The 19,051-nt window shown below is 49.4% G+C and overlaps 1 protein-coding gene and 3 non-coding genes across 4 annotated transcripts; 1 reads left to right on the forward strand and 3 right to left on the reverse strand.

The window, feature by feature from the left end:
* Nucleotides 1-2,120: 2,120 nt before the first annotated feature.
* On the reverse strand, nucleotides 2,121-2,193 carry TRNAV-AAC. The gene has a single exon. It is a non-coding gene; the product is annotated as a tRNA-Val (tRNA).
* A 2,116-nt stretch (nucleotides 2,194-4,309) lies between these two features.
* Nucleotides 4,310-16,728, reverse strand: LOC113926901 (translation initiation factor IF-2-like). Its single transcript, XM_035728353.1, has 4 exons — nucleotides 16,193-16,728; nucleotides 13,957-14,129; nucleotides 13,063-13,201; nucleotides 4,310-4,546 (listed from the first exon to the last, which is right to left on the reverse strand). Exons 1-4 carry the CDS (start codon nucleotides 16,726-16,728, stop codon nucleotides 4,363-4,365), a joined length of 1,032 nt encoding a protein of 343 aa, XP_035584246.1. The 3' UTR covers nucleotides 4,310-4,362.
* Nucleotides 7,922-7,994, reverse strand: TRNAR-ACG. The gene has a single exon. It is a non-coding gene; the product is annotated as a tRNA-Arg (tRNA).
* On the forward strand, nucleotides 16,631-16,724 carry TRNAI-UAU. Its single transcript has 2 exons — nucleotides 16,631-16,668; nucleotides 16,689-16,724. It is a non-coding gene; the product is annotated as a tRNA-Ile (tRNA).
* Nucleotides 16,729-19,051: the final 2,323 nt, after the last annotated feature.

A 19,051-nucleotide genomic window follows, 5' to 3' on the forward strand; every position in this document is an offset into this window, starting at 1 on the left:
GCAGGGGCTGGGTGCCAGGTGGAGGGCAGATGCTTAACCGACTGAGCCACCCAGGCGCCCCAACAGAGAGAAGTGTTAACATCTGCAACTATAATTGTGGGTTTTTGACTTTACTTTTTTTTTTTTAGGTTTATTAACTTTTGTTTGAATTTTGGAGCTCTGTGGCCAGATGTGTGCACATTTAAGACAGTTCCATCTATCTGGTGAATAGACACCAAATAATAACATCTCTCTGGAAAATTGCTTTGAAATCTACTTTGTCTGATACATTCACTTTTTTTTTTCCTTCATGGTTTAATTTCCCCCTTTCTTTTACTTTTACTCTACCTAAGCCATTATATTCGAGGTGAGTTTCTTATAGTCAGCACATATTTGGGCCATGTTTTATTTTTAATATAGTCTGACTATCTCTAGTATGTAGCTGATGATAAATCTAAAACTAGATTTATACTAGTTAACATTTAACATTATCATGGGTATGTTTGTATATAAATCTATTAATTTTACCTTGTTTATGGTCTGTTCCCTCTGTTTTTCATTCTTCTATTTCTGTCTTTCTACTTCCTTTTGGCTTTTTAAAACATATTTAATATTCTATATTAATTTATCTTTTTTTCTACTATATCTCTTTGTATAGTTATTTAGCAATTAGTCTAGGTTACTAATAGTGATTGGTATATGTATTACCATATACACAATTAACATTTTACAGTCTATTTTAGAATGAGTGTTATACCATTCAAGTCAAATATAGAAACCTTATCACCATTTAGGTCCCTTTATTCTAACCCCTTTGTGTTGTGTATATAGTATATTTAGATGATGTGTTATAATTTTTGCTGTTAGTCATCAAGAGCTGACTTTAAAAAATTTTAAAGAACTCCAGAGAATAACAGTCTATTGTATCTACCCAGATATTTCCTACTCTGCTGTTGTTCCTTCGTTTCTGATGTTCCAAATTTCCTATCAATTCTCTGCTGTCTAAAATCTTTTTTTTTTTTAAAGTTGTTCTGCTACAAATGAATTTTCTCAGTGTGCTTTCAAGCGAGAATGTATTATTTCACCTTTATGTCTGAAGGATATTTTCGCTACAGATAAAAATTTCAGATTGACGATTATTTTCTTTCAGCATTTAAAAAAATATTCCTCCATTTCTTTCTAGCTTCTGTGGTTTCTGATAAATCCACAAACACGCAACACCTTTTCATGTCCTCTGGCAGCTTTCAATTTCTTTTCTTTAATTTTTAGCAGTTTGATTGTGATGTGTCCAGACGTGATTTTTCTTTGGGTTTATCCTTCTTGAGCTTTACTGAACTCTTGAATCTGATTTATGTGTTTTGCACTTTCCGGGACTGTGTTGAATTTAGGGCCAGGCTGCAGGGGGACACGTGGAGAAAAACAGCAAGTGGGTATGCCTCATCCTTTGGGATCCCATCTTCTCCAAAGAAACTAGACTTTATTTACTATAAACTGGCAGTCTACATACCTACGTTTTGTAGGGCCGTCACTAGCCCTGTCTTGTCCATTCCCATAGGTCAAAATTCAAAGCAACGGCCAAAACGCTACTGTGTTGAAAACGCCCGCCCCTTTCTCACGTTCCTGAGGGGGTTAGAAAGCCGAGGGCGGACAGAATCTGGAGAACGTGGGCACCGATCCCACCACCTCTCGCATAGCTAAGCGAGCGCTCTACCAGCTGAGCTAATTCCCTGACCGGAGCCTGGGCCTTTGCCAGTTTTCCCTCCGGGAGCAGATGAGCGGGTCTCCGCTTCATTAGTCACTGTTTCTGGTGGCCAAGAACACAGAGCCCCAAGTCAAGGCCATTAACGCAGAACAGGATTCAGCGCAAAGCGCCTCTTCTCCAGACGGCCCCGGGCAAGGGCGCGGCGGTCACCGGGTCCTCTGCGGGAGGGAAGGGGGAGAAAGTCGCCGACAGAAAGATCTGGTGCCGCCAAAACTTTCCGTCGCACGTTTTCCGGGAGAGGAGCGCGCACTTTCCCGCGGGGCTGCGGTCTCGGGAGGCCGGGCGCTCGCGGGGTGGGGACCGCGGGCTCCGCGCGGCTGCGGCCTCCGGGAGCAGGCGGTGGGGACCGTGCTGGGCTGTGGAGGCAAAAGAAACCGCCTGTTTCCGCCCGGTTTCGAACCGGGGACCTCTCGCGTGTTAGGCGAGCGTGATAACCACTACACTACGGAAACTCGCTGGGCGAGGAGCCTTTTCTTGCGTCCGAGGTACGCGTTCACCGTCGGGAAAGTGGGCCGAGCGGGTGTCGCGGCAAGACCCACGACGCGCTCTCGCAGAAGGGCGCCGGGAGGCACGGCTGCGTCCGAGTGCAGGCTGCTGAACCGTGCGGGATGGAGAAGAGGAGGGAAGCCCGCGAGAAGCGAGCCCGCACGGCTGTGGCAAGTGCTTGGGGTGGGGGGGCGCGAGGCCTGTTGAGTATTTGAATTAAAACCGAAGGGCCTCGGAGCGCGCGGGGCGGCTGGAGCGGGGCCGCAGAGCGCGCGCACTTGGCCGGGAGAGGCCCCGCGCGCCGGCCCGCCCTGTGCCCGCTTCCGCGCGCTCCTGTCCCCGGCTGGCGGCGCGGTCTCCACGACCCGATGGCAGCCGCGGGGCTTTCCCGCGGGACCGCAGGTTTAAATCTGGATAATAACGGACCTTGGATCTGTTGGTTGTTTTTTTTTTTTTTTTTCTTTATGGGCGCACACAGGACGGGGAGGCAGTGACTTGGATCCCACCGCGAGGGGTGGGCTGTAAGAGGTGGAGGAAGGCGGGGAAGAGCCGAGGGGACGAAAGCCGGGTAGGACGGGGAGCCCGGGGACAGAGGAGGCGCTCCCAGCCGCGCCGGGAGGGGCATTGCTGTCTGGGGGGCTGCGCGCCGCCAGTTCCGGGGGGTCGGCGCGGACGCCCATTCCCGGTTCTCCCGACCGAGAGGAGCCGGTTTCAGTGGTGGCAGGAGCGGCTCTCGGCTCCTGGAGACTGAGATTTATGCGAAGGTTTAGCCTGGGAAATAAGAAAGGGGAAAGCCTGACTCCTGGGGACTTGAGGTCCAGGTGAGAATGTGTGGACCCGAGGCCTCTGCACGGGGCGGCACGGAGAGATTACATAAAACCCGAGAGCGACGGAACCGAGGGTTCTGACACCTACCAGGGTTCCGAGAGAAAACCCCGCAGGCAGATCAGGGACGGGGTGGGGGTGGCAGGCGGTTACAGGTGGTCATCACCCCCCGCCTGGGCCCATTGCTGTAGCGCGCCCGCTTTTTAATGACACCCGGAACAAATGGCTCCGGATGGCCTACTACGTTTTAAACAGAAGCGATGAGGACCTTTTCCAAGGCCATACCTGTGCCCCAAGACAGATTTTTCTCTAGGGCCCCAGCGAGCTGCAGATTGACTGGATCACACTGTAAATGCCCAGCCGGAAGGGCTGTAAGGCAGTGCCTTCGCCGCCAGCTGAAGGATCTAGTGAGAGTCTGAGCCAGGGCGCGAGGGCGGGAAGGTCCTGAGCCACCGTGGGCTGAGCTCATCCCACACTGAGCTTTTCCTCTTCTTCGCCTGGAGGCCTAAGCCTTAGGGACACCAGGAGCCCGACATGCGGTCCTGGCAAGGGCCTTCTGGGAGCGGAGTGGATCCTCGGAGCCCCAAGACGGCTTTGGGACTGTGAAGTCCCGTCTGGAGAACTGAGGAAAAGGAAGACCCCGTGCTTGGTTGTGCCGAGGAGCTGTCTTCCTGCTGCCCACGGAGGCGCGTGTCGCCTTTCGAGTCTGCCTTCCCGCTCTTGCTCCAGACTGGACACGGCTGACTCTTTCATCCCTGAGGCCATTACTCCAATGTCACTGCTGTAGAGAGCCCTTCCCGGACCTCTCCAGCGGAATCAAGGCCCTCCCTATCTCTCTCCCTCCATCTTCTTTATAAAATTCTGTCCTTGGGAAGGATATTAAATTTTTATTTCCCCTATTTCCTCTAGAGGATAAGCTTCTGGACAGGTTGCCGGTCTCAACCCTCTCAGTGTCTAGAGTTAGGATGATGCTATTCTCAGCTGTCGCCTCTTCAGACCTTAGTGACACGGAGGGGAAAAGCTTTCCTCTGGGTCGTTCTTTCATAGGGTAAATTCCAGGAGGAACCTTTCTTAAACCAAGGCAACACGGCAGCTGTGAGACCCTCTGGTTTTCTGGAATGGACAAGGTAAATGGGCACAGCCTGGAAGGAAGCAAGGTAACTCCACCCGTGACATTTTTGAATACTCGTTTCTGCCTTGCAATCCTCCGGTACGCCTTTCGGAGCTCTTACTGATTCAGTGAGAAAGCAATTGCCATGATGAACTTCTAAGAAATAGAAGTCATCGGCTTTTCTTAGTGGCCTGCATGATCATACAGGGTTCTGGCTGTGACTGCATCCCATCAGTGGGAATCTGAGTATGGTAGTCTGGAATCTTCTGCTTTCACTCCCTCTGCCCCGAAACGGAATCTGAGGCTTTGACTGGAAGCTGGGTTTTGTTCCATTCAGAATAAATATATAGAGAAAAACTTCTGTGCTTCTTTCTGGGCACTGGCTGTCAAATCAGATAAGAAGGGGAAAGAAAATCTGAGTCTTCTCAATTTATTGTTCTCTTTCTCTTTCCACCTTCACTCAAGGCAGTGCTCACAACTTTTTTTTTTTGCGAGAGAGAGAGAGAGAGAGAATGAGAGACAGAGAGCATGAGAGGGAGGAGGGTCAGAGGGAGAAGCAGACGCCCCACCGAGCAGGGAGCCCGATGTGGGACTCGATCCTGGGACTCGATCCTGGGACTCGATCCTGGGACTCCAGGACCATGACCTGAGCCGAAGGCAGTTGCTTAACCAACTGAGCCACCCAGGTGCCCCACAACTATTTTTTTTTTTTTAAGATTTATTTATTCAAGAGAGAGGGCGTGAGTAGGGGGGAAGAGGGAGAAGGAGAGAGAATCTCAAGCAGATTCCACGCTGAGCCGGGAGGCTGATACTGACATGGGGCTCAATGTCACGACCGAGACCACAACCATGAGATCACAACCTGAGCCTAAACCAAGAGGCAGTCACTTAACCGACTGCACCACCCAGGCGCCCCCACACTTAACGTTTTAAGGATGAGATTCCCTTTACTCAAGGGATTTTGCGAAGTCTCAGAAAAATGAAAGAACAGGTTTTGAAGGTAAATTAAGAATGACTTATTTTTCTAGAGTCCACATGGGATAAAATTCCAGGAGTGAAGCTGTTGGACAGGCCAGCCATCTTCATGAATGGCTTTGGGTGCCAGAATAAAGTATTTGGACAGTCTCTTTAGCTAAGTTTGCTGGTAAATGAATTTAGTGTGGACTGTAACTGAATTTGCATCTCAGCACCACTCCAACAGGGGGCCGGAACTAAGAGCTGAGTGCAAAGGCCAGGAGGAGGGTCAGAGCATATCAGAATGGTCAGGGCAGAGAATCTGAACAGTCACTCTGTGAGTTAGACACCTTCATTCACTACACAGATCCTCATTTGAGGGCCTACTGTGTGCTCCTAGGCTCGGGGGTGGGGGGTCAGCGTGCCTCCTGGGACCCAGGGATAGCTGCTAGGGCGCACTGACCCGTGGCCCTTGGGTGAGAAACCCTTTCAAAATCTGATCTCATATTGAATTATATGGGGAGGTACTGATGCGGAGAAACGGCATTCCCTAAGGCGGCGTGGCACCCGGGAGGAGGAATTAGGGCTCAGTTTTGATGCAACAACTCAGTCCGGCAGGGTGATGGGTGGAACTTTCCTCTTCCCGTCTGAAGATACCAATGTGGGGGTTCAAAGTGAGTTTATTTTCCTGTGTACAAAACATCAATCAACTTACTGTTTCAAGAACAAAATGACTCCAATCAACAGAGACGTTAAGAAAACATAGACTCCCACAGTCCCTTTTACAAACAGCAGGTTTGGGACTGCGGTCCAAAGTTGATGCACGTTTCAGGAGAATGAAAATTTGCCCCTTTTGGAAAAACAGGTGGAGTGCAGACTGGGAACTGGGCAAGAATCCGGGAGCAAAGGGGCGGAAGGTGCATGTTTGTTGGCGGTGGTCAACCTGACAGTCTGGGAGAGGGGAAAAAGAAGAAAGTTTATTGTCAGTCAGCCTCCGAGGGTCATCCAGGTACTGTGGAGACAAAGCAGGAAGTAGGTCAGGCTATAGGGTGGCAGGGTGCGTTGCAATGTAACTGGGGCCATCACGCTAAGCAGATGACATTTGAACTTTCCTACCGCGGTTTCATGGTGACTGACGTTTTAGGCTAAAAATAAAAAGGTAAAGTCTTCTAGGCTTCTAAATGAATTTGAAGGGGAAGGTGGAGTCACTCTAGAATGTGGATTATTATTCACCATTCAGGGAACCACTTGAGAGATCTGAGAGATCTGATTAAGGTGCTGGTTTTCTTAAAGTTCCATTGGTTACAGTGCACTGCTAACATCCATGACCTTCTAGTGATCTGGGACCTGGAGATAGCCATGACCTTGCTAGGAACTTCCAAAGCAGAGCGCAGGTGAGTACCCCGGGAGGTCTGGTACCAATGAGTTTGGTAGGATTGGTAGGAAGGCAGTGCCAGTGCAGATTCCTAAATACTTTCCTTCTGCAGGGGACACACCAGTGCTATTAACAGCGGTCGTCACTGGCGGGGCTCCCCGGGGGCTCCCTGGGCAGTGGGGTGGTGGCGTCTGAGTTTTGCCTCCAGGAATGTATCTCCTCTTCCAAACTTTATTTTTTTTTAAAGATTTTATTTATTTATTCATGAGAGACAGAGGGAGAGAGAGAGGGAGAGAGAGAGAGAGAGAGAAGCAGAGGGAGAAGCAGAGCAGGGAGCCCGACGCGGGACTCGATCCCAGGACCCCGGGATCATGACCTGAGCCGAAGGCAGTCGCTTAACCAACTGAGCCACCCAGTTAACCAACTGAGCCAGCCAGGCGCCCATCCTCTTCCAAACTTTAAAAGGCAAAGTTTGGGCAACATTATCCTACAAGGCCACAGCACAGCCAGGATAAGGAGCCGCTGACCCCAGACCCTTTTCTCTTTCCTGAGGCTGCATTCTCTCGGCCTCCTCCCGCACTCTTCCACCGTCGGTCTCACACTAGGAGAGAAAAATTCGTCCTTGAACCGGCCAGGATCTGGTCTCTGCCCTTCTTCTGTCAGCTGGCCCGCTCGCGTGTGCGTCCGTGACCCCCGGTCGGGACGAGCGCTCGCGGCGGGAGCCACCGGGACCTGTCACTTTGGAGGCGCAGAGCCGGAGCGGTGCACGGCGCCGCGTGGGGTGGCTGCCCTGCGGACACCTGCGGGGGGATCCCCGTTGCACTTTGGGCCGCCACCTCCTCCCAGCCGAGCCCAGCCCCGTACCCTGGTGCCTTGGTACACACGAGATCCAGGTCGTCCCTGTCGCTGTGTGAAGGGCTCATCGCCTACCGGCCGCTTCTCCCTCCGGGAGGTTTGTTCTCCTGATCCGTGATTGCCGCGTGGCCCGCATCCTTCCGCAGCTTCCCTCTGTCGGTTACTGCATCGCTGTCGATTGTTTGGGCGTGGACTTGGACCGCTGAACCCTGGAGGAAATGAAGCAGGGTTCTCTGAGGCTTCTGTTAATTCGCAAGAGAGCATTAACAAAGAGGCAAGCGTTCTCGAACGGGAGACTTTTTCATGCAAAATGGGCTGGTGTAGAAGATATTGTTAGTCAATTTGTGCCAGATTCTGGTTTTACTCCTTTGTATGTCTTTCCCAACCACGCCTCATCTTCCCTCAATCTTTCTCAGGGGTGTGGTGATGGAACAACAGTTATAATGCAACTTTTAGGAGGCCCTCCTCATAATAAAACAGCTTCAGATTTTGATATTTGATCATATTTGATCCACGTTGGTTATAAATAACACAGCATACCACCCCCTTTTCCCCCCAAAATAAGTGGAGGGCCTGAGCCAGCCAGGAGTCGAACCTGGAATCTTCTGATCCGTAGCCAGACGCGTTATCCATTGCACCACTGGCCCTGTGGAAGACAATGCCTTCTAAAGCATCATTAATTAGTCTTTATGAGGAGTGTGCATTTTTATACCACCCAATTCCTGGATGTGGCTCATGTGCACTCGGCCCCCTTCTGGTTTTTCTGCTCTCCAGTTTCCCAGCTGAGAGAATGTAAAGATTTGTGGTCGATCTTGAAGACTCATGAGTTCAATATCCTGCCAACCTCAGGTCATTGACCTCGTGGTGAAGGACCCGCCAAGCCCCAGATGATGGCGTTTTTACGGCTTAGCTGTTGGAGAACTGAAGGAAACCGGGAATCAGAGACCAGCAGGAACAGATGGAGTAAGGAAACGCTCTTGCAAACCTAATGGGACTAATCCTTACCCAGTCTGGGTTTTCTTTCCTACATTCCTAGGTGCACAGCACACCCATCAACTGTGGCATTGTGTTGTAAACTGCTGTTGGCTCAGCGGCCTTCCTCGCTGAACTGTATTTTCCTTGAGGGCAGCACCTTCAGTGTCTACAAGAACTAATTTTCCACTAAAAGTCTGCGTGCATGAAGAATTGAGACAAGTGCCTGGGAGCATCAGGAAAAAGGCCTAGCTTGCGGTGTGGGTAGGCATCCCAGGTCTGTGACTCCATGCCACTTTAACCCTGATGTTTAAATGGGAGAGCAGCGGAGGACTGTCCGGCAGGGGCCTTCTAGACCCCTGAGCACAGCTTGGAGGTGCACGGCGGCGGCTTCTGTGCTCAGGAGCTGGGGCTGGGCTAGTGACGGACAGTAGGGCTGGGCCCGAGCTAGTGGCTGAGAAGTAGGCCTCCTCCGAAGTGAAGAGACTGCCTAGTCTGATGAGATGAAAGAGAAAGCTTGGTGAACCAGATGCACAACAGATTGACATTTTTCACACCATTTATGTGGCTGGTTTTGAGATTTCCTGATGCCAGTGATCAGGAGGATCTAGAACATAATGCTTATACAAGGCTTATTACAAAACCTATACGAGATCTACCTCTGAAGATCCGTCCCCGGTAACGGGAAATTCAGCAATAGATCACAACATCTGAAACTGTAACATTCACTGGCTTCAACGAAATGGTTGTATTATCGCGCATAATAAGTCCAGAGGGTAGGGAAGCTACATGCCTGGTTCATTCAGCGGATCCATCAGGACCCACATTCTAAACAATTCTTTGCACTCTGTCCTTCTCAACTTACGGATCTTATACTGCAGCTGGTTTCCCTGCAGTTCCTCAAACTCTCACAATCTTAAAGTCCCGGAGAAAAGAAAAAGCAGACAGGCCTCTTTTTGGTGTCTTTTGTTGAGGGCAACTTCTCCTATACGCTCCCAGTGGATCTCCCCCACACTGGCTGGATTTGCATCACACACTCACCTAATCCAATTATTTCCCAGAGTAGGACCACTGTGACTGATTTGGTCAATCATAATTCTTTATTTGGACCTGAGAATGGGGTCCATCTCCTCCAAAGCCAAGGAAGTATATAGAAGGTTATGTGAATACAAATATGTTTCTGTTGGAAAGGAGGCCTGGGGGCCGTGGTACTGGGGACAGCGAGTGCCTTAGCCAAGCAGTATTAGCTGCTGTACTCTGCTCCAGCCCCATATTTGAAATCAAATGAAATAAGTATTTTTTAAGCATGTTCAAGAGCTGAGAGCTTACATTAACCTACATTAGACCTTAGCTAGATTTCCAGATCCTTCCAGAGCCTCAAAGAAGGGATTTGACCTATAGTTTGTGTTCAGTACTGTATTCAGTGCAAGCACATGAATTGCATATGACATTAATTATACATGATTACATATGGAATCTGACATTGAAATTGTAGAATTGTGGCTGTTAATAATGCCATACATCACAGATCTTTGTAACTGCACCGTAAAATGACCCCACGCTTTCTAGACCTGAAGTGTCAGAGGCTATTGTAGGCAACACAGAGCCCAGCGCTGGTGCTCAACCCGAAACCATGGCCTCCATGTGCTTCTCCGGGGTGGAGCAGGAGTCTGAAATTATTAGTTCCAGAAATCAGTAATTTATGCCATCTACATTGGTCTATAACATATGTGTCTCTCAGTGGTTCCCACACTTATTTTTGCAGTGTCTTTATAGCTGTCGATATTTTAAATTTGTTTCATTATCACGGTCGGCTCATCTCCGGCATAATCGCGGTTTAACATTTCCTGTCTTAATTTTACTCTCTATTCTTATCATTGTTCATGAGAAGAAACTTGATGTGGAAAGAAAGAGCAGGTGGAGCGAGAGACCCAGGTTAAAATCTTGACTCTGCCTTTTTTTTTTTTTTTTTTAGCTCTGTGAAATCTGGACAAATTAAGTTTTCAGTCACCGCATTCCCTTGTCTGCAATATGAGGACGATCGTCACGTTGCAGGTTCGCTGTGAGATTAAATAACAGAACACAGGTCACGGCCTGGCCGATATTTCAGCTGCCACTAAAACGTGGCAATGTTTTATTCCATATACAAAAGCAATGTCCAATTCCATCCCTGCTTTCTAAAATCTCATCTCAATAACTCAAAAGGCATTTATTGTTTATTCATTTGCCACGCAAAATGTGAACCCCTAAGGATTCCCAGATAAACCTTTATCCTCATTTCTCAAGGAACTAATATCTAGTCAGAGAGACCAATCTAAACTCGTAATTACAATAAAACAGGAGAAGTGCTACCCCAGAAATTAAGAAGAAAATGTGTGAGCAGTGTGGAAGCCAAGCAATGAACTCTGGAGGGGAAGTTGGGGGAGGCTCTCCCTGACCAGATCACAGCGGAGCTTAGTCTCGAAGGAGAAACAAATTGGACCTTGTGAAGAAGGCAATACAGGGCCAAGGTCTCAGGCTGTGCAAGATTAAAAGTTGCAGAAGGTGCCTGGCATCCTTGATGGAAGCAGTCTCATGCGGGAGACCCAGTTTGGATCGGCCCGGAGAAAGGAACTGGGGCGGCTGGAAAAGAGGCTGGAAAGGTACCCATGTCCTGTACATTTTAATACTTTCTTTGCATGTATGATGTGCACATAATAAAAAATTAAAACATTTTGAAAGATAGGTTGGTGCCAACTTGTAAATAACTTTATTTATCAAGATAAGGAATTTATCCTGAGGGCAAGAAGAAGGCAAAATATGTACTTTCAAATTTTATTTATTTAGTATTATTTATTTTTAATTTTACTTATTTGTTTGTCAGGGAGAGAGCACAAGCGGAGGGAGAGGCAGGCTCCCCTCGGAGCAGGGAGCCCGTCGCGGGACTTGATCCTAGGACTCTGGCTGGGATCAGGACCTGAGCCAAGAGCAGATGCTTAACCTGCCGGGACACCCAGAGGTCTGTAAAATGGAACCATTTAAGGAGAACATCGTCAGTTCTGTGCCTTAGGAAGACCGAACCAGGCACCACTAGCGGAAGACTGCCGTGGGGGAGAAGCCACGTTTGGAGACCCCACAGTCTGGGCAGAAATGACAAGGACTGCTCCGGCCACTGAGCGTGAGGAGGGCTCCGAAAGGGGAGCAGAGGTCTGGTTGAGGTGGAAAGGATAGGCCTTGGTGATTCATCAAAAGTGATGAGCAAGGAGAATTTAGGATAATGTTTGTATTTATGGAACAGGAAATTCCACTGACCTTCACTGAATACTAAAAAAAAGTATCGTGAAGGAAATGAGCCCCAGGTTCTAGTCCCCAAAGTCCCTTGGGTGGCCCTGATTCTACCAGGACCTCCTTTGAGTCTATGAGCTACCCCTGCATCTTTCCAACAAATTCAGCCTTTTGTCATCACTGAAGGTAGTTTGGATAAGATTTTGTTCCCTGCAACGAAGAGTCCTGAATAATAAAATAGTGAAAAGATTCCATTCACGAAATTTCCAGAGGGCTGAGGATTTTTATCAAAGCTCAGGATTCACAGGTGGAGAAAGAGCTGTGGTTACTTCTAGGGAACTACCTCCAGGAGACCAGGAACATCGGCGGCGGGGGGGGGGGGGGGGGGGGGGGGGGGGGGGTTGCGCTAGGGAATCCTCAAGATGAGGAAGGTTTTCATTCCAAGTCCCCAAGAGCCAAAGCACACTCATCCGTCCCCACACCCCAAGTGTGTCTTCTCTCTTAGGAAAACCTAAACTCCTGGAGTCTGAACCCATATCTGAACAAGGATTAGCAACGGGCAACTCCTTCTAGTCTTACACAGGGATTAAACAGGAGTGTGTGAGCAGCTGTGAAGTCTTGAATCACAGGCTGGACACGATGTTTCTGTTAAAAGTTAGCCTTCTCACTATCCCTGAGGTCGGGCTAGCCGTCTTTTCCCAGGCTTCTCCACCATTGTGACTGGGTTCCCACTGGCCGCTCGTATTTGCCTGGGTCCACTCGGATTGGTTGCTGTAAAACTCACCGAAGCCAACAGTGATGGGAGCTGACGAAGCAGAAAATTCCTGATGAGAGAATGATCCTACTGAAGATGAAGTGACTATGGTACTTGACATATGTTAAGAAATTTAACAATTCGGGCGCCTGGGTGGCTCAGTCGGTTAAGCGACTGCCTTCGGCTCAGGTCATGATCCTGGAGTCCCGGGATCGAGTCCCACATCGGGCTCCCTGCTCGGCAGGGAGTCTGCTTCTCCCTCTGACCCTCTTCCCTCTCGTGCTCTCTATCTCTCATTCTCTCTCTCTCAAATAAATAAATAAAATCTTTAAAAAAAAAAAGAAATTTAACAATTCTAAATTTTTAAAAACAGGCTTCACCAATGGGAGTGTGGTGTAGGAACCCAAAGGGCAGACTCCTCGGTCCCTCCCATTTCCTTCGTCCACCCGCCCCAGGCCTTACTATAATCTATTTTACAAATTCCCTCTCGCCTCCAAGACATGGTTCTTACAGAATGTTCGGAAGAAATGGATTCTAGGTCCTCTATGAAGGCAAAACTCTAACATTATAGAGTAGGGGCAGGTGCAGTGAACAAAGGAGTTGTCATTGCACTGAATCTGTGCCCGGAACTAACAGCACTCAAGGGAAAGCGTGGAAACCCACAGATACGGTTCTGGACTCAGGACCTACCCCCAAGAACTCCCAAAGCCCCAAGGAGCACTCACCAGATAAGAAAACCAGCGTGGTGCTGAGCGAAGGGGATTAAAGATGAGTAGAGAAACATGATTTTCTCTTCCTTGTGTGAGCTAGTTTCTTTCAAAATATACAGACTTCGTAGCAGCCATGCCAAGAACACACAGACACCTGTCAGGAAAAAGTGCCACAACGTGCCTGGTCCAGCTTAGTCTATAGCCTTAGGGCGAAGTCCCAAGACCTTACTTACATTAGCTCCCCCATTTTGTTTCTCTCCTTTCATTTGCACTGGATTACCTTTTTCCTTAGTCGTCCCCGACCGGTTTCTAAGAGGCTCTGCCCAGCACACCACCACCCCAGCCCAGAGCCAGGATGGTCAAGGGGATCTTCTTCCTCCCGTCCCTTACCTAGGATGAAGAAGGTGATTGTGAAGACAAAATACTGTTTCCCCCAGGTATCAAGAAGGGATTGAGGGAAGGCCAGGAGTATAAAAGCTCAGGAAAAAGGAGAGAAGAATTGGATCAGGAAAATTCGACCAAAGGTGAAGTAGGCTGAATTCGGGAGGGAGAGGGGAGAAAGGCCAGTGGCTCCCTCTAGGCCCCCTTCCTTCCTGGGTCTGAATCCCCAGAATACTAAAGAAGCAGCGCAGAGACTTTACAGTGGGAACTAATGGGGGCTGGTGGGAAGCAGAGGGATGGAGGGAGAGGAAGCTGCAAAAAGATCTAGAAGGTGGTTCTAGAATAGAGATTCTAGCTGGGCTGGTGTCCCTAAAATCCTGACCCTGCCCCCCACCCCCATTCTGAAACAAGCCACTGTTCCTGCTGAGAGCGATGGGGCGGAAAGAGAGGCTGACCATTCTTGGGAAGAAGAGAACCAACTTGATTTTGATGAAGGACTCCCCCCCCCTGCCCCCCCCGTGACCTCACCAGTCCAGATGGAGAAGAGAGCACAGCATAGGGGGCTGGGAGCTGCCTGGCATCTCTCCTCACGCAGGTGGAGAGGCTCCAAGCCCCCCACAGCAGGGCCGAGCCGGTGACCGTGCCCACAGGGATGAGAACGCAGTATGGTCTGATGATCCCACACTTCACACAAAAGGGCGCTGATTGGAAAACATGTGAGGGGAAGGTAAACGCGTTCGATTTTCTCAGTTCCTTTGGGATTTCTCCCCATTCTTAAAGACCCCCATGAGTCCTGGGTGTCTGGGTGCCCTGTCTCACCACCTGGCCTGGAAGTCCCTGGAGGACAGTAGCCCTGACGTAACCTCCCTGATATCACACTTAGCCCCGTGCTTCAAATGCGGGAGGATCTCTGCGAATAATTCATTGTTAATAGAAAGGGGGAAAAAATGGCATATGCCAAATGCATGCCTCGGTGATGGCAAGAGAAGTAAGGTTGTTTCTGATGCTCAGCATTCCCTGCCACGGTCACTTCCCAGAAATCATAGCCCCTTCTCCCCCTTCTCCTGTGCTAATGATGCCAGTTTACATTTCCTCTTATTCTTTTAATCTTTCTGTTTCAGCGTTCATCTTTTGATTGCGCTCTGTTCTCTACAGCACCTTTTTACATTGAGGTCATCCTAAGCTTCTCTTCCAGAGTAGAACCTTGTGGTCCTCTCCTGTGTCCCTATTGGTAGGAACATTCAGTGACATCATAAGGGTGAACTCTGCCTTCCGATGAAAAGGTGAAATCCTACCCTGCTGCCCCTGTTTTTAAAAAAGCACATCATTTCCCAGGAGCACCTGGCTGACTCAGTCACACTCATGTGACTCTTGATCTTGGGGTCTTGAGTTCGAGCCTCATGTTGGGTGTAGAGATGACTTAAAAAAATGAGGGGTTCCTGGGTGACTCAGTCAGGTAAGTGTCTGACTCAGGTCATGATCTGAGCTGTGAGGTTAAGCCCCGCATTGGGCTCCACACTCAGCACAGAGTCTGCTTGAGTTTCTCTCTCCCTCTGCTCCTCCTGCTTATGCTCTCTCTCTTTCTCAAATAAATCAATCTTAAAAAAAAGAATAAAAAAACGTATCATTTGCCATACATCTCCACCCGGCAGTGTCTGTTTTCCTTGGCACACATGTGCCTCAAAAGCCATGGCTTATGCCCTTAGTTCTAACTTCTCATACTGAGTAGGCAGGAGGATTGTATTCCTGTACAAGACCAAAGGGCACTCGAGAGAGAATACAGGGTAATCAGGGAAAACTATCTGGGAAGACGTTAAGTGGAAAACAGTTTTGTGTTAAGGGTGCAGTGGGTCATACTGCATACCATACATACTTCCCTGCACTGAAAGTGCCAAGTAACTTCCCTTCCCTTCCTTCATCAGAATGATACTTAAGACATGGAATGCCTCTGACCCCACACTTACTGGCTAGCACCCTGCTTGGCCCATGGTAGACACTCTGCATGTTGGTTGAAGAAGGAAAGATGGAGCAAGGCTGAGCCCCTTACACATTTCCCATGTAAGAAAAGCTTAGGATTTTCTCAGGGTCTGTGCATCTATAAAAAATTCAGTACACTTTTCCTCCGGTGCCCAAATCTCCTTTATCCGTATCGTTGAAGGCAGTGGGACATTGTTTAGTGCCCTTTCGTTCGGTGGTAATTTTTTGCTTTGAGTTGGAAGACGATCTACCTTTTAAGAGCAAATACTATATAAAAATGTCGAGAAGACTGCAGGGGCTCTTTTTCCTCCTTGGAACTTTATATACACAGTACCTTTCACACCACTCCATATTTTTCTATCTTACACCACAGTTTTTGTTTTGACAAATCCTAGGCACCTATCCATGAAAAATGGTAACTTTTTTTTTTTTTAAGAGAAGAAAGAAAGTGCTTGGGATAGAAATGCCAGCGAATTCTACCTAATCTCTCTCCCACATGCCCCCCCCCCAAGAAAGACCCCACCCCCTGGGTACACACACACACACACGCACACACACACACACACACACCCGTACGGATAGCTCCTTCCCCCATCCTCTCATCTCAAAACTCTCCTAAGTATGAGGTCTTTTTTTTTTTTTAAACCTAGTTTAAATAGCAGAGAGACAGCGGGGACTCCAGAGACCCCATCCTGGGCCTGTGTCTGTCGCTTGCCCTCGATCGTTCCCGCTCTCCCGTCCCAGGGAGGGATGCCCGCGGGCGAGCCGCTGCGGGCTCCCTACGCACCGGCTGTTGCGCAGATCCCTTCGCGGCAGCAAACAGCCTCTCACATCCTCCGGTTTCCAACCCGTTGGTTGCGGGAGAGCCGGAGCGAGGCGCCGAGCGGCGTCCGTGCGAGCCAGCGCCCCCCCCCCCGCGCCCCCCCCCAGCCCCTCGGAGGCCGCGCGAGGAGCGCTGTCCCGGGGGGCGCCCGCGCGTCCGCACCTGCCTGTCCCGGTCGCCTTGCAAGCGGTCGCCGCCGTCTCCGCGCGCAGAGCGCCCCCCGCGCCGTCACGGGGGTGACCCCGGCGGGGTGGCAGCCGAACCCGACCCGCCCGGTGCGCGAGAGGCGGCGGCGGCGCTCCGGGGGAGCGGGGGGGGGGGGGCCCGGGCCGTGCCCCCAGCCGAGACGCTGGCCCTTGCTGCGTAGGCCGTGTAGCTAGTGACCGGAAGTGGAAAGCAGGTGCTCCAGTGGCGCAATCGGTTAGCGCGCGGTACTTATACAGCAGTATGTGTGCGGGTGATGCCGAGGTTGTGAGTTCGATCCTCACCTGGAGCATCATTTTCCAGCCAGGGGCTGCCTCCCTTGAGAGAGAGAGAGACCCTTTCCTCTCTGCTTTCCCAGGTTCTTCCGGACCGTATTCCACCGTCTTTGATGTGTTTGAATTTGTTCTATAGCGTGTATCCTTGCCGTTCTCCTGGGCGCTTTTGAAATCGAACAATGTCAAAAGCTTTTACAGACTGAATCCTGTTGTACTGCAGTGAGTCAGCTTCTCTCTTTATCCTCACCTGCTCCTGCAAGCGTTCTCCTATGCACATCTCCTGACAGCCCGCCTTCCCACTTTGCTCTAATGGCCATCACCTCGGGGAGCCCCTGGCGCATACTTAGAAAGTGCCAAGTCACTTCCCTGCACTGATAAGCACTGAACTCCATGAGAGGGAACTCAAAAGTGAGAAATTGTACGAGGTCCCAGCCTGATTAAAGTTCCAGCTTGGGGGAGCAATGGAATACTGATTTCTGAAGGCGGCACCACCTCTAGTATCCCCCCCGCCCACTTAAGTATATACCCTGATGACCCAACAACCGGGAACGATATAGTAGCTTTTGTCAACTGAGGAACAGAACCTGGCATCCTCAGCGATCCAGCTCTCTGGGCCTGGAAAAAGATGAGTGATAAAGAGCCCCAAAACCAGAAATCTGTAGAACAACATCACAGGAATAAGCATATTGTTGTGCCTGAGGTAGGAAATAGGTAGTGATTTTGACTTTGACTCCCTTAACCCATTTTGCAACCCCCTCTACCTCTGTTTTTTTTTTTTTAAGATTTTATTTATTTATTTGAGAGAGAGAATGAGAGACGGGGGGCATGGGAGGGGGGAGGGTGAGAGGGAGGGGCAGGCTCCCGGCTGAGCAGGGAGCCCGATGTGGGACTCGATCCCGGGACTCGATCCCAGGACTCCAGGATCATGACCTGAGCCGAGGGCAGTCGCTTAACCAGTGGAGCCACCCGGGCGCCCCCCCCCCACCTCTGTTAACCACCTGTCTGTTCACTGTATGTACGAGGTGGGATTCCCCCTGCCCCGCCCCCCCACCAAAAAAACCTACTTTTCATGAAGACTGAGGCAGATGCAATAAGTTTTCAGAGGCAGGATTCAGCCAAACTTCTATCAGAGTCGGGAAAACCAGCAGCAGGACACAGGAGGACACTTAAGGCTCCAGTCAAGGGCATTGTCCCTCGCATTAAAGACTACAGAGCTCATTTAATTCTTACTGTCTTTGGACAGAATCTCTTAAATATCAAATTCACAGTTCTTGGGCACAACTAATTTACCAGTAAGACCATATTTCCAATATCCTAATTAATTAACAAGGATAAATTTCACTAAAGAAAACCAATTTCTAATATTTCATTATGTTAATTAGCAGAGCCTCTGGTTTTTATCAAAGATAAAGAAAACAGAAGTCTTTTTAGGAGTCACTTCTGCACTGTGGGTTTCTGTTTATGATGCTGACTCACTATCCTCCAGATTGTGATATACCTGCACAACAGCCTGAATCATCTTAAATCATCTTAATACAAACATTTATATTAGGCTGTGCAGTTGATTAAATTATTGGTCCCTCTCTGTATCCATACCCAGATTGTGGGTGGAGAGTATGTCTTCATCCATAGTTGACTGTAGATCTGAAATAGCTCTCGTTCTCTTCTGCGAAGTGACCTTGGAACTGCCTCACCTATCATTGGACTCTGTGTCTCTTCCCCTTGAAGTTGGACTGGATTTCTAACTCCTTGGAACAATGGAATGCTGTGAAAGTAACATTCTGGGGCTTGTGAGCCCAGGCATTAAGAAAATAGGTCAGCTTTCCATTTTGCCTTTAGGGAGAAGCTAGATCCCATGTAAGAAGTCCAAGACTGTGATTTCCTGAGGAGGCTCCGGCTGACCATGGGGAAAGCAAGCGTACACAGAGATTCCTGACCAACCCCCAGCTGTTTCCAGCCATTCCAGCTGAGATATCAAACGTGAAGGAAAAAGCCATCACAGATATTCCAAGCCTAGCGGACACCCCATGGGGCAGAGACAAGCCATCTCTGTCAATCCCTGCCCAAGCTGTAAAATCATAAGCAAGTAAATACTCATTGTTTTAAGTCACTACATTTGGATGTAGTGTTTAACCCACTGCATTTGAGGTGGGTTTTTTTAAAATGGTTTTATAGATAACTGAAAAACATGGTCCCTTGACTTTGGGTTTGGCCACTGAACATGGGGCAGAAGCAACAGTGTGCTTATTCCCAGCCTGGACCTTAAGAGAAGCCTTGCCTATTTCCACTTTCTTTCTTGTACCTCTGCCATTGTCATAAGAACAAGCCCCAGCTCACTCAGTGG

This window comes from Zalophus californianus, chromosome 7 (assembly GCF_009762305.2).
Source record: "Zalophus californianus isolate mZalCal1 chromosome 7, mZalCal1.pri.v2, whole genome shotgun sequence".
NCBI lineage: Eukaryota > Metazoa > Chordata > Mammalia > Carnivora > Otariidae > Zalophus > Zalophus californianus.

Excerpts from the sequence above, each read along its gene's own strand:
- LOC113926901 (XM_035728353.1), bottom strand. The coding sequence starts at position 16,728 with ATGATGCTCCAGGTGAGGATCGAACTCACAACCTCGGCATCACCCGCA. Across the intron at positions 14,130-16,192 it reads AGGGATCTGCGCAACAGCCG|CGCCCTTTTGTGTGAAGTGT; the intron begins GTGCGTAGGGAG and ends TTTTCCAATCAG. Across the intron at positions 4,547-13,062 it reads CACGCTGGTTTTCTTATCTG|CCAGTGCCCAGAAAGAAGCA; the intron begins GTGAGTGCTCCT and ends CTGATTTGACAG.